The following is a 12,995-nucleotide window of genomic DNA, read 5'->3' as shown; positions in this document are numbered from 1 at the left end:
TACAATAAAATTTGAAAATATAAAAAAACGAATAATAGCAAAGTGAAAAAGATCTATAACATAATGAAAAACAGTCATGTCATTTGCTTTAAAAAAAAAAAAAGAGTCAAGTCATGGAGATCGAAAAATCCGCACAAGTATTCATTGGAAGTTCAAAGAAAGGGCTAAAAAAGTCCAATCAAAACTGTGGATGTCAGACAGTGACTCATCACAGGATAGTGCTACAAATGGCAAAAAACAGGCACGATGGGGGGCCGTACATACTCTCCCATTTTGGCTAATTTTCTTTTTGCATTCACACGGATTAGATGGGCTTTTTATAAATTAAATTAAAAAAGAAAGAAAACAAAATAATATCCATCTTTTTTTTTTTTTTCCCTTGTTGTATATGTGTACTGTTGAATTCTTTATAATAAATATTGGCACCGTTCTCTCTCTCCTCTTCCTATTCCCACCACCTGTACAGCGACTTGGCCACTACTGTGCACCTACGCCCCTTTTTTTATTCGCCACTCCTCCTCTCTCCCCGACGCGTGTTTTTGGATTTTTCCTGAGTGCATCGGTGTTAAGAGTAGGCAATAAAGATAAAGTCTTGTGGAGTAAAGGGACACTCTCACAAACACAACACAACACAACACATGTTCTCTGTAGTAGCTGGAGATAGTAATAATAATCAAGAAATGGTGCGTGATAATGTGGGGGATGGAGCTTTGATGGGTACTGTGAAGGAAGAGCCCTTGGTGTTTCTTGATGAGAGCGAGTATTTTGGAGTTGGGTTTAATGGGAAGTGTGGAGGAGGTGAGGATGAATGGGGGGAGGAGGAGGCAGAGGCGGAGGCGGAGCAGCATCTCCCCAAGCCGTTGGAAGGGCTGAGAGATGTCGGGCCGCCACCGTTTCTGAAGAAGACGTTTGAGATGGTGGATGATCCCCAGACGGACGATATTATATCTTGGAGTGTTGGCGGGAGTAGCTTCGTTGTTTGGGATCCACACACTTTCGCCACCGATTTGCTCCCTAAGCATTTCAAGCACAACAATTTCTCCAGCTTCGTCCGCCAACTCAACACCTATGTATGAATTCATGTTTCTTTATTTCTTGAATTTGTCTTTTGTGTTCGACATGGATTGGTTGATTTGGTGACTAATAATTAATTTAATTTACAGAGATTCAGGAAGATTGATTCGGACAGATGGGAGTTCGCCAACGAAGGCTTCCAGAGAAGCAAGAAGCATTTGCTCAAACACATCAAAAGAAGGAAACAGAGTCCCCAAATGATTCGGCCACACGATGCCGCGGCGGCCCAGCCTTGGCAGTACCCGACAAGTCACGGAGTGGATTCCGAGCTCTACAAGCTGGCAGCCGACCAAAACGCAATGAGACAAGAAATCTTGAAGCTGAGGCAGCAACAAGAGTGCGCACAGAGGTACATAGCCTCCATGGAAGAGCGTCTCCAAGCCTCGGAAATGCAGCAAAAACACATGATAATATTCACGATCAGGTCCTTGAAGGATCCCATGTATTTGGTGGATTGCGTCGAGAGGATAAACAGGAAAAGGGCACTGAGCAGCGTGGGGATCTTGAAGAGGAGGCGGCTGCTGTCGGAGAATTCGGAATCCATGGAAGACAAGAAGTTCCAAGTTCAAGAAGAGCTGAGCACCGTCCAATCCGAAATCCAGACATTGTTCTCTCCCGATGACTCCGGGAGCCCTGTACGGGACCCGAAAGCCGAATCTTCGTCGGAAACCAACAGCTCCGACGTCTGCTCCGACAACTTCATATTGTGGGAGAAACTGATGGAGGACGACATGATTTACGAGGAGGATGAAGGCCCCGACAAGCAACGAGAATTGACCTCCATGGGATTCGAGTACTGTTGATGTTGAAGAATCGGAGTTTACATATATTATTATATATAATTTGTTTAATAGCATCAGAGTTGTATGATGCTAAATGATTAGTTCTTTTGTTAGATAGGGAATTAGGATTTAGACATGAAATATGGCGTTTAGCAGAGAACAGGAAGCTAGGCTGCCAATAATGCCATTGTGTATTATGTCCATATATATTTTTCTTCCCACTTTGTAAGATTGGTCTTGATCAGTTTATATTATGTATTTTTTTTTATACGCCCCTGTTGCTGCTGGTGTCATGAACATAGCGAACATCTTAATAAAACGTAACTTAACTGGCGTCCACTGGACGGATGATTTTTAAGTTGAGTTTGTCGGCATTGTGTCGAGTTGATCCAATGATGAAAAACTCAATCCAGTGAGAAAGAATTCGATTCGAACTTGATGATCGAATCATCAAAACTCAGATTCAAACTCAATTCGATATAATGATAATAAACTCGACCCCATTTATTAAAGTTCCGTTTAAATTTGTTTTAACAAAAAAATTTGTTGGAGCCCAGTTAATCCTGAACACAAAACCCTAATTTTTAACAAAAAAATTTGTTGGAGCCCAGTTAATCCTGAACACAAAACCCTAATATTATATATATATATATAACTTCTAGCAGCAGTCCGAAACCCTAATATTATATGTATATATAACTTCTAGCAGCAGTCCGAATCTTGAGATTTATATATATATATATATATATGGAGAAATATTGTTTTTGTCAATCAATTAACTTGTCTATTTTTTTGTTTTAATTCATTATTTTTTCAAAATTTGGTTTTGATACACTAATTTTTAATTTTCAATGATTTTGATCCAATTGCATAAAACCAAATTTTGAAAAATTAATGGGCCAAAACCAAAATATAAACAAGTTAATGTACCAAAAAGTTATTTTCCATATATATATATATATATACATATATACAGATATATATAATGATAATAAAGTCGACCCCATTTTTTAAAGTTCCGTTTAAATTTGTTTAACAAAAAAAATTGTTGGAGCCCATTTATCCTGAACACAAAACCCGAATATTATATATATATAACTTCTAGCAGCAGTCCGAGTCTTGAGACATATATATCTGTCTCAAGATTAGGACTGCTGCTAGAAACTTCAGATATAGGCCTGATTCTTTATATCTCTTTATATGAACAAGCCAAGTGGCCATTGGTGAACAAGTGCAATATGTGATTGATTATGTACATTCCCACCAAACATAGCCCTTTTTTTGGTACATTTTTATTAAATATTATTATTTGAATTTTTATATTTTGCTACTACTTCCCCACACTCTTTTTTCAGCTGCTAGAAGAAAGAAAAATATATAAGATTATCATGTACAAATTAATACATTTGGCACTAGCATTATCATATGATATATTTGAGTAAGAGATCGCGTTAGAAAGGCTCTAATACTTTTTAATACCGTTTTACCTCGTGTGTTCAGTAATAATAAATAGTTAAAACGGGAAATTAATGGGTCCGACGGTAAATTTTGTTTTATTTGGTTGGATTTAAATGGTTTTTTTTAGTTGGTTTCGATTTTGAAATCAGGTGATTTTGATTCGGTACTTTAAGTTTTTGTGGAGACTATGGTTGACTCAAATTGGTGACTTACTTGTATGCTCCTGTTTCCATCAGATCTTTTGCCTTGATCCAACGGCTCACAAGCCCTCTTGTTAGTTTATATTAAGTAAGGGTTGGTTAAGTGAGTGAGTTAACTGTTTTAATCATCTCCTTCTTTGAGAAATCGGATTCTCTGAAACAGGGGCATAAGTTTGAAGATTTTTTGGTCCGGGAGATTTCATTGCTTTACAAGTTCAAGAATAAAGGGAGAGACCTGTATAAAACTTGTTCATTCTTACCTTTTTGTATATGAGCTTGTGTTTTAGCTCCTGCGAGAATTGGACGATTGTAACTCCTTTGGTGATAGTGAATTCATCATGGATACTAGACAGATACGGTGGTAATGCCAATCTATAAGCTAAATCTCTAACACTTTCTAAAATCCTGAATGAACCAATGAATCTCGAAGATAGCTTCCCTTTGAGACCAAATCTCAAAATCCTGCGGAAAGGTGAAACTTTCAAAAACACTTTCTCACCAACCTGAAACTGCAAAGGCCTACGCTTGATGTTAGCGTAACTAGTCTGTCGATCATGTGCAGTCTTAATCCGTTTCTTGATCTGCCCAACGATATCAGCAATCTGTTGAACTAATTCCGGTCTCTCTACCTGTCGCTCCCCCATTTCTTCCCAGAGCAGTGGTGTACGACATCGTCATCTGCACAACGCTTCGAATGGTGACATTTCAATACTACGACGATAACTGTTTTTGTACGCAAATTCAATCAACGACAATTGATCTTGCCAAGCTGAACCAAAATTCATAGCACAAGCTCGCAACATATCCTCAAGCGTAAGGATAGTGCGCTCTGACTGTCCGTTAGTCTCTGGGTGGTAAGAATTACTCAAACTGAGTAAGTGCCCAAAGCACGCTGAAAACTCCCCCAGAATCTAGAAGTATACCTGAGGTCTCAATCACTAACAATGCTCACATGCACTCCATGGAATCTCACAATCTCCTGAATGTACAACCGAGTCATCCGATCAAAATTATAGTCTCGGTTATACGGAATGAAGTGTGCTGATTTGGTGAGTCGATCCACCACAACCCAGATAGCGTCACAATTCTTCGAGGATATTGGCAAATGGGTCACAAAGTCCATCGTGATAAACTCTCATTTCCACTCAGGAATAGGCAAACTGTGAAGCAATCCCCCAGGTCGTCGGTGTTTTGCCTTAACATGTTGACACACCAGGCATATGAAAACATACTGGTACACACTCCGCTTAATTCCTTTCCACAAAAATCGAGTCCGCAAATCCTTGTACATCTTATTGCTCCTCGGATGAACACTCAACTTGGTACGATGCGCTTGAGATAAAAGCTCCTCCCTCAGAGTATCATCCTCCGATATCACAACACGACCAGACAAACACAGAAACCCATCTGACTGGTAGTGGAATCCAGATGTACGGTCACTATTGGTCAATCGAGCCAATCTCTAAATCTTTGGATCAGACATCTGAGTATCTCGGATCTGAGAATACAAAGCTGGCTCAGATAAAATTACAAACATCTGAATATTCCTCATACCTTTCTTGTGCTTGAAGGTATATCTCGAAGAACAACAATCCTGAATCACACTGAAAACAATACAAGTCTGAAGTGCAGATACTCGCATCTTGCGACTTAAGGCATCCGCGGTGAGATTAGCAGCTCCTGAATTTTATTTAACCTCACATCCATAATCTTTCAACAAATCCATCCAACGACGATGTCTCATGTTCAACTCAGCCTGAGTGAACAAATACTTGAGACTCTTATGATCTGTGAAAATCTCAAATTTCTTGCCATACAAATAATGACGCCAGATCTTCAAGGAAAAAATGATAGCTGCTAACTCAAGATCATGCACTGGGTAATTATTGTTGTAAAACGCGGCGTTCAGATCAATTATGATTGATACCCGGTGCAGCGGAAGTTTAAAATTTTGTATGGAACGATTCCATAATGGGTATCAACCTTATGATTAAATTGTGTGTGTAAAAATTAAATAACAATTATAAAATTTTTACCTTTAATCTTGAATCGAGATTTTGGACACCAACAGATTTCTCTGCTCTTGTTGTATATCCCTGGAACTGATGGACGAACTGTTCTTCAATCAGGTCCACGAACGGATATTTAATCCCTCTGATAGATTGCACTAGAAAATCTATCAGAAGTTTTCTACGAAGAGATTAACGAATTTGATCCGTTAAACCAGACTGTAATTCAAAATCACAGGCTGGATTTTTCTCGAGTAGAGGGAGAGGGGGGGACGGCCACCTTTAAAAATTAGACTAGGGTTTTCAAAAAATCCTTGTGACCTGTTGTGTGTAATTTCTGTACTGCAATAACTTATTTATAATGTAGGCCACTAACAGCTTAGGGCCCATTAGTCATAAGTTCAAGCCCGACAAGCAAAGCCCGCATGTTCAGAAATTAATATAAAATTCATCGTGACTCCGATTGATAAACTGATTTCACCAATGTGCACAGAAACCATTTCTGCACCTTTTAAAGTCAAGATAAATTTTTCTGAATCCGAATTCAGTGATTTCCAAAAATGGCTATCCCTATGTCATTTTAGGAAATCTTACTCCTCTACTCTTAAATAAGAAGTCCAACTTCTTCGTTCATTAAATTTAACTCTTTAAATTCAACTATCTCAACGGGGATTAAAAAATCCATTACACTGTGTGACCCTCAATGGTTCAGGGATACAGCTAGCCGTGGGCTCACAACTCCTTGTGACTCGGAACAACAATTTCCGACTTGCCCATCGAATCATGGTATGAGCGCCTAGCAACATCGCCCCATGATTCCCTAGGTATCACTGATAGTGCCTACAAAAACCAGTAGATTTTGGTTAGCGTACAGTACGGTCCCTTCATCCATATATCCCGATCGAATCAACAACCATTGGTATATCGAGAGTCGCTCGAGATTCGATAACTATGCAATGCATCTTGAAGATCAAATAGTGACATCGCATATGATACTAAGAAACCATTTCTTAAATCACATCATGTACTCTGGCCAGAGATTCGTCACACTAATATCTCCTCATATCGCATAGGATATCCACACTCGCAAGTATGTGTGAATCCTTGACAACAAAGCATCGACTCCTATATGTGTTGTAACTGTACCCAATCCCGACACCTGATGACCCCAATAGAGTCGGTAAACGAGTCAAAGCACAGTACTAGCATATAGAGTCTCAATGATGTCTCAAGTAGTAAGGACTAATGGTGTACAACCAAAACCGCGGACTATATCCACTCGATAAGTGATAACCACTTGGAAAGTCCGGATAGGGTAGTTCGATCATTCATCATATGAATATCCATTTGCATGCTTCGAACATCTCTATGTTCCTTACCAATGAAACGTGGTACTCTGCATCGCAAATGCTAGTCTCAAACTCGAGCGATCCTTATCCTTATTATCGGACGACTCAATCGACTAGGAACATTTTAGAATATACAGTGACTATAAGATGTGTTTCATGATAGACATCTCCATGTTCTACCACATCTTACATACACTATAGTATATTCAAGGTCTTTATCAAAACAACAATAGTATATCACAATATCACAATATGAAGAAAGACAAAGTCATTGCCATTAATAAAAGTGTAAATAATATTAAACAAAAGATTGTTTATACAAAGAGTCATCAAAGCCCTTAGCCACAAGTTGGCTCACCGGGCACCCACTCTTTCAATCCTCATGAACCTTCAGATGCCTAGAAGCGTATCCGATCACATGCCCATTTTGAGTTAAAACACAATCTAAACCTTGTAGAGAGACATCAGTATATACCACATACCCTCCAGATCCATACGGTAATGCCAAGACAGGTGCAGAAGTCAACCGTCGACGAAGTTCACAAAAATTCTCTTCACATTCTGAAGACCACTCAAAAGCTACGCCCTTCCAAGTAAGTTGTGTCAGGGGTTGAGCTAGCTGCGAGAAATTTGCGATGAAACGACGATAATACCCTGCCAGACCTAAAAAACTACGGATCTCAGCCACCATTGTTGGATGCGACCAATTCAATACAACCTCTCAATCTTGCTCGGATCCACTGCAACTCCTTCCTTGGATATAATGTGGCCAAGAAATACCACCCGATCAAGCCAGAATTTGCGCTTACTCAGCTTCACGTACAATTGCTTTTCTCAAAGAGTCTGCAACACAAGTCTCAGACGATATGAATGTTCATTCACGTCACGTGAATAAACCAAGATGTCGTCAATAAAGACAACCACGAACTTGTCCAGAAATTCTCGAAACACCCGATTCATCAAATCCATGAATACAGCCGATGCATTAGTCAACCCAAATGACATTACTAGAAACTCATAATGTCCATATCTGGTCCTGAATGCAGTCTTGACTATATCCTGATCCTTAACTCGCATCTTGTGATACCCAGATCTCAAGTCAATCTTGTAGTAAACTGATGTTCATATCTGGTCCTGAATGCAGTCTTGGCTATATTCTTAATTGTGACACGATTCAACTGTCGGTAGTCAATACACAGTCGCATAGATCCATATTTCTTCTTCACAAAAAGAATAGGAGCTCCCCACGGAGAAACACTGGAACAGATATAACGCTTGTCCAAAAGATCCTGCAACTGCTATTTCAACTCACGCATTTCTGACGGATCCAGATGATACGGTGCTCGTGAAATGGGTGAAGTCCCAGGCACTAGCTCAATGCCAAACTCCACTTCCTAGATATGAGGAAAACTCGGAATCTTATCAGAAAAAACATCCAAAAACTCATTAGCTACTGGTAGATCCCCTATACCAACACTTTCAGTGGACAAATCAATCGCATAGATGAGGTAGCCTTCCCCGCCAGACTCTAGAGCATGACAGGCTCTCAAAGCAGACACCAAAGGCATCAAAGGTCGCGCTCCCTCACCATAGAAAAATCAGCTATCATCACCAACCGGATGAAATCGCACCAATCTCTGGTAACGGTCCACTAAAGCTCGGTACATGGTCAGCATATCTATTCCCAATATGCAATCAAAATCTTTCACCGATAAAATCGTGAGATTCACTGTTAGAACATTGCCTTCAAACTCCAAAGGACAACCCAACACTAGACGTTTAGCCAACGCAGACTGACCCGTCGGTGTAGAAACAAAAAGTACTACGTCTAGGGTAACGTAAGATAACTTATTTCGCTTAACAAAACGTGCAGATATGAAGGAATGAGATGCACCAGTATAAATAATAACAAAAAAAGGTATTCCACATAAAAAAAACGTACCCACTATCACTTTCTCATTCTCCTCCACAGCCTGATCATACCTCAATGCAAACACCTGACTCGAAGTACGAGGTCGCAGGTTAGAACTTCCCGCTGCTTGTCTTGGTGACCTCTGCTGAACGATAGTCTGGGATCCAGAACCAGAACCTACTCCCCCGACCTGTGGAAAATCTCTCTTAAGATGACCCATCTCTCCGCAACGGAAACAAGCTCCTGCAGCCTTCCTGCACTTGTCAGATGGATAATTCTTACCACAATGGTCACACTGACCCTTCTTTCCAAAACACATCACTCCCCCAGATCCTAAGGAAGAAGAAGCAGACTTCTTAAAAGACTGGGCACGAGGACCCAAAGATCCAGAAGATCGAGCAGAATCAAGAGATCTCCCCCATCTCAAACTAATCTCAGCCTGGATACATCTATTAATAAGACCCTCATAGGATGTCGGATCATCACAAACAACAACACGATAAAAAATCTCTTGATTAAGACCTTGGAGAAAATGATCATACTTGGCATCGGAACTCGAATGGATATGCGGACAATGCGGCAACAACTCGAAAAACTTCTGCTGATACTCATCAATAGTCATATTCCCTTGTTTCAAGTTCAGCAACTCAATGGACTTGGCTTGACGGAGAGCAGGTGAAAAATACAACTTCATGAAAGTCGTGCGAAAATTTGCCCAAGTGACTCTATCATGCTCCTGCAGTATCGAGGTAGCAACAGATTTCCACTAATTTTTGGCATGTCCCTCCACAAGGAAATTGATCGCCTTTAGACGCTGCTCATCGGTGTTATGGAAAACACGAAAACATCCTACCATCCTTTCTAGCCAATCCTTTGAAGCTTCAGCTAAATCTCCTCCGACTAAGGGCTTCGAACCCATCTGAAGGAACTTGTGCATATCAAAACGACGACGCCCATCATGGTGATGACCCTCATGGTGTCGCTGTCGAGGCTCTCGATGACATCTCTGATCATCAGCATCGCCCCAACGATCCACACTATCATGGCTACTCTAGTCATCATGTCCCGCCATTTATAGGACGAATCAAAGGTTAATACCAAGGAAAAAAATCTGAATCCCAAGATTTTTATGCATGTTTTTATACCATAAATATAGTGACCCGCACCGTGATCACCTACTAATCAAGAGCTTAGGCATGCAATTAACTTAATTCAACATAATATGAAAATAACCAGTGGAAACTAAATATTTTAAAGAACCCAAGAAAAAGAAATCCAAAATTATTATATAACCATATCGAATAACTGTATAACAACAACTCAAACCAAATACAAAGAGCCCACACTGAAACCTAACTCTACCTCGGCTGCAAAATTGAAACTACGGTCTCCCTAAGCCTCCTGCTCAATCAAGTCTGAGATTTGTCCCATGGAATAGGGTACCCACAAAAATTCAAGGACGTGAGCATAAAACGCTCAGCACGAGAGTATGAGTATACAAATATTATATGAGCATGAATGCAAGTGCACATGTACCAAGATACCAGGTCAAGAAATCCTGATCACTGACTCGGGCCCTGGGTATATAACACTCTGTTCCGTCGCACTAGGAGGTGGCTCATATACTCAATGTGGATATCGGTGACCTGACATGAGTCCACATGTCCAACTATCCACTACACGTAGGGTGAGCACCCTACTATCAAATATCTCAAGGGTATAAACTCAATATGTTAATGCATGAACCATAATATCGTGATAAGTAATATGCAAATAAAATCATGCCATATAAACAATACAACACATAATATATGCATACTCAGTCTGGATATCTCGAACAGTACTTTTGTACCTTAATTCTATCAGGCAAGCTACACCAGCTCTATTGTCCAAGCCTATAATCATCAGATTACTATATCGCTAAACGATATCTAAAAGTCTTAACTAAGCTAATTGATACTCTCAAACTATTTATAGGATCTCGAGTATACCTCCGTCCGTCGTCAGTCCGTTGATGTCAATTGTCCCAGAACTTGGGCACAACTCCACCTCGACTCCCAGACGCCTCTCTAAGGCCCGCCCCTTTCCAAATATGGCTGGAAGACCCCTAAAACTACTCAAGAAACGAGATTGAAAGTGTGAATTGACAAGTCAAAATGGGCTCCCGAATTCCCTATTTATAGACAAAGTTTGGAAGCTCCGAACTCCTCTTCGGAAGCTCCAAACACGCATGCAGTCTATGTTGCAGAAATGAAAAGATCGGAAGCTCCGATCTCATCTTCGGAAGCTCCGAAATCCTGCGTGTCCGAGCAAGTTGACATGTCGATAATGTGCATGGCCTAACTACGATCGGAAGCTCCGATCGTACTTTGGACATTCCAAACGTGTCGTAGATTCCGAACTCCTTCGCTTGCTCCAATCTCTTCGGACCATCCGATCACCATAGGGCTTGAGTTCGGACCTTTCGAACCACCCGAGCCCAAATAAGTCCATTAATAATTTTTGAACATTCTGGATCCGATTTCTTGGTCCGTTTGATCATATAAAAAAATTCTTAATTATGTTTTATTAACTCTAACATGTTTAGTTAAATCAATCTTGTAAAATGGGACCGGGTTACTACAGTACAAATGGTTTGATGATTTCATGATACAACAAGGTTTTGAAAGGTTTAAGTTTGATAGCTATGTGTATTTCAATGTACTTCCAAATCGATTTTATATCTATCAACTGATCTATGTGGATGTTATGCTCCTTGATTGTAAGGATACAACTGAAATACAAAGATTGAAACATCTACTGAGCATTGAATTTGAAATGAAGGACCTTGAACCAGCAAAGCAAATCTTGGGAGTTGAAATCATAAAGATTAGAAGAGAAGGTACTCTATCTTTATCCCAAGAAAGATATATTAACCGGCTAGTAAATATCTTTGGTATGAGGGATGCTAAAAGTGTTAATAATCCAATTGGTGCTCATTTAAATATAATGGCTATTAAAGAAGATAATAAAGAATTGGAGTTCATTCACATTGTAAGGCCCGGGATTATTTGATTTAATCCGAACTTATTTAATTTTAATCCGAGTATATTTAATTTGAGAATATTTAGAGTTTTGATTTAAATTCTAATATTCTTAAATTATTTAGGATTGAAATTGAATTAAAATAGGGCCGAGGACTGAATTGCAATTTATGAAGTTCTAGGGACTAAATTGCAATAAGAAATGAAGTTATCCGATTTTGAATTGATTTCTCAACTTGTATACGTGTATCTTTCATATTTCTTCAGAAAATTTCAGAGCAAAGTCGAGACCCTCCTTTCTTTTCATTTGATTTTGATTTTCAAATCCTCGTAACTTTTGATCCGATTGTCCGATTTAATTCCGAAAATAGCGTTGCGATCCTTACGACAAGGGATTAGATTTGACGTAAGTATTATTGTGTTTCAGCATGTTTCAAAATCATGTATGTGAAGAGAATCAAAATTCGGTTACATATTCATGTTCTTGAGCTTTCATATCTCATATGTGAGAAACCGAATTGAAGAACGAAGATCGGTTGTATTTGATATGATTTCCAGCATGTGTTTCGAACTATATAGCCTTTGATATGCTGGTTTATGCTGATATTTATGTTGATATGTTGGTTAGAAGTGATACATGAAGTTATTTATGAGTTCGATATTTTTTCGGTTATCGATTTTCAATCGCTACGCCGTCGGGTTATGATTTGAGGCTGTTTGGTGTCCTATTATTGAGATGAGGATCTCATAACTGCATAACTGATGTTTCTTGGTTATAATTATTATACTTCAGATTAGTAAGAGCTTGATCAACTCACGAAGTCCGCCTTCGAACCGAAGAAGATTTGCTTGAGGTTTGAAGTTCTTTGAAGATGAAATGATGGAATTGAGCAGATTTGTATGTGAAGTTGAATAGATTTTAATATGAGTTCTTGATATTCTATTTCAGATTTGAAGTACTTCAAGAACCAAAAAGAAAACGAAAAGTATAGTACAACATCTAATGTAAAGAATTTGAAACTCGAAAATGACGCTTCTTGAGTTATTCCGCCAAATCACATACTTGTTTATCGTTTTATGATTGATGTTGTCGATCCATCACAGGTTTGTTGATCTTTAATTGATATGAGATGATATTTGATATGAATTGATTCTTACCAAGGTTTGATGAACCTTATTTTCGAGTCA

At 39.2% G+C, this 12,995-nt stretch overlaps 1 protein-coding gene across 1 annotated transcript; it reads left to right on the top strand.

Moving 5' to 3' along the window:
* Positions 1–629: 629 nt before the first annotated feature.
* Positions 630–1,975, top strand: LOC140890603 (heat stress transcription factor A-7a-like). Its single transcript, XM_073298511.1, has 2 exons — positions 630–1,070; positions 1,164–1,975. The coding sequence occupies exons 1-2, from the start codon at positions 639–641 to the stop codon at positions 1,875–1,877; spliced, it is 1,146 nt and encodes a 381-aa protein (XP_073154612.1). The 5' UTR covers positions 630–638; the 3' UTR covers positions 1,878–1,975.
* The last annotated feature ends 11,020 nt before the right edge of the window (positions 1,976–12,995 follow it).

Source organism: Henckelia pumila, chromosome 3, assembly GCF_033568475.1.
Source record: "Henckelia pumila isolate YLH828 chromosome 3, ASM3356847v2, whole genome shotgun sequence".
NCBI classification, from domain to species: Eukaryota; Viridiplantae; Streptophyta; class Magnoliopsida; order Lamiales; family Gesneriaceae; genus Henckelia; species Henckelia pumila.
This window is presented reverse-complemented; position numbering and strand designations above follow the sequence as displayed.